General features: G+C 54.2%; 1 protein-coding gene across 1 annotated transcript in view; it reads right to left on the reverse strand.

The window, feature by feature from the left end:
• SLIT1 (slit guidance ligand 1) overlaps positions 1–1,069 on the reverse strand; it is a 47,577-nt gene extending 46,508 nt beyond the window's left edge. Inside the window, 2 exon segments of the mRNA XM_031061388.1 lie at positions 643–714; positions 998–1,069. Of these exon segments, the coding sequence (XP_030917248.1) occupies positions 643–707 (65 nt within the window). The 5' untranslated portion in view covers positions 708–714; positions 998–1,069.
• Between the last annotated feature and the right edge of the window lie 1,389 nt (positions 1,070–2,458).

A 2,458-nucleotide genomic window follows, 5' to 3' on the forward strand; every position in this document is an offset into this window, starting at 1 on the left:
GGACAGAAGAAAAGGGTCAGGGTTGGGAGTACAAAGCAATGACCCCATCTGCAGCCCAGCTGGATGCACCACGCAGAGCTGGGTACTTTGGCTCGCTCAGAGAGGCCAATAGAGCAGAGCATCCCACCTGGCAAGGACAGCCCCGTCCTGCTCACCACAATCCCAGGCAGGGACAACCACGGGGCACTAATAGGCCCACTCACAATGTTGTAATTACATGCAGAGAGGACTCCAAGCTGTTAACTGCTGACTGCTGCTTAACTGCGCCCTTAACCTGCTGCTCGCTCAGCTCCTCATATTTGCCCGAACAGCTTGGGATTTTTAAACTGCTGAGCTATTTTACTGAGTGCTGGACCAGAACTTACAGCTCCCTTGCTAACACACAGGACACAGCTGATACAGCAAAAGTCATTTGTGTTTAACCTGCTCCTTGCTTCAAAAGCATCGGAAAGGACTTTAAGATCTATAGAAACAGAAATAGGTGTGCTTCCCAAACTGTAAAATACCACTGCCACGCAGAAGAGAAGCTGTTTGAAGTCTGGCAGCACCGATACATCAGGGTTTAAGGAAAAAAGGAAAGGATGCTCTCTGCAGTAAATCCAGCAGCCCCTCACCAACCCCCCTCCATGACCAGACACTCACAGCCGCTCAAGCTCCTTCATGTCATCAAACGCCCCACGCTCCACCACGCTGATCTGGTTTTCCATCAGCTGCCTGCAGAGAGAAGGGGTCAGCTTTCTGCAGAAGTGGTCCCCAATGCCCCCATTGCTTCTTTTGACCCAGGGCACCTCACTCCCATTATCCCCTCAACACAACCCAGACCCTTCCCACTCTCTCCCAGCTGGAAATCCACCAGGCTCAGCCCAACACAATACCCTCCAGCCCTGCTGGCTGAAGCCCACAGAAAGAGACTAACTCCAGCAGCCCTAGGAGGGGCCACAAACCAAGCACAATATCCACCAAGGCGGGGGCATCTGGCCCCTCATCAGGAACTCACAGGACACGGAGCTGCTTCAGCCCGGCAAAGTCATTCTTGTTGATTCGTGTTATGTTGTTGCCATTGAGCTCCCTGCGGAGAGAAGAGGAAGAAATTAGCACGGAAGCATTTAGGAGGTAGCCAAGCACTAGGCCTCCCCAGTACCTCCCCAAAACGGCAGGCAGGGCCCAAAGGACAGTAGGGGCTGGTGCAATTCTGTGGCCTCTCACCAGGAATGACTCCAGAGAGGACCTTCGTCCTCAATGCCCAGCAGTGCTGGGCACACAGAAGTCTGGCTGGCTGTGCCTGTGTAAGCTGGCATCTTTCACGGACCGTAAGACAACAAGAGGAAGGGGCTCTCTGGCTCCTCCCTGTTCCCGTTCCAGATGCCCCCCTGGGATACATGTCACCCCCTTCTGCAAATGTAGCTAACACCTGCTAGGGTCATCCCAAACGCACAGAGTTGTTTAGAGAAGGCAAGGGGAACAAGAAACAAACAAAAGTTCCCAGAACAGCAGGATCCCTGCAAATACCCAGCTGCGAGACACTTACAAGTGTAAGTGACACTTACATGATAATGGCTCCTGCCATTATCCTTGCATCACAACCGGTTCAGTGCACAGCCATTTCACAGCTTCTACCTGGAGAATAAGCCACACTCGGGTTTCACCTGCCAAGAGAAGCTTGCACAGGACAAGCTGCTTTGTGGCATCACTCTCTCCTTCAAAAGCCCTGGGTGAGCACAGGGACAGGCAATGCAGCCAGAAAGAAGATGCTGCCCCTCCTTGCTCATTCTGCTGGTGGAAATAAGGGGTACCTACACCCACCCACGGCCTGGGTCCTGCTCAGGCTCTGCCGAGCAGCAGGACATGTGTCCCACTGCTGGACACACAGGACCTCTGCTCCCAGCCTGCTGGTTACACCTTCCCCAGATCTCCTCAGCCATGCTCTCCAGCATGCTCCTGCTAGGATTATCCTGCTTTAAAATACATCAAGCCAGAAGCTGCAGAGATTTGCACCTCGCAGTCAGCTTTGCAGTGCCTTTCTGCATTACAGGGTGTGATTACTGTGGGAAAAGCAGGACCATCAGCCCTGGGACCCACAGTCTGCAGAGCTGGGGATCTCTGTGCAGCCCCCTATTCCGGGAGACATCACAAAGCACGGCAGCGTTTGCTCCTTGCCATCAGCCAGCCTGCCCAAGGCATGTGCTGGGCATGGAGGGTGCCTACGTGAGGGCAGAGCCCAGGGAGGGCTCCCATGCTGGAGACCCACTGCCTGCACTGAACACGGACATAACAAACAAAGGGAAAGCAAATAAACTACAGGAGGAGAAGTCAGACAGGTGAAGGATGAGCTGCTGCAGCCAGGGAAGGAAAGAGACAGGAAAGTGCGACCATGGAGCAGCTTGGGGTGCTCGGGCAGCACCACGGTGTGGGGGTCTGTAACTTCCTGAGCCCTGACAGCGGGAGCAGGGAGCAGGAA

Source organism: Geospiza fortis, unplaced genomic scaffold, assembly GCF_000277835.1.
Source record: "Geospiza fortis unplaced genomic scaffold, GeoFor_1.0 scaffold130, whole genome shotgun sequence".
NCBI classification, from domain to species: domain Eukaryota; kingdom Metazoa; phylum Chordata; class Aves; order Passeriformes; family Thraupidae; genus Geospiza; species Geospiza fortis.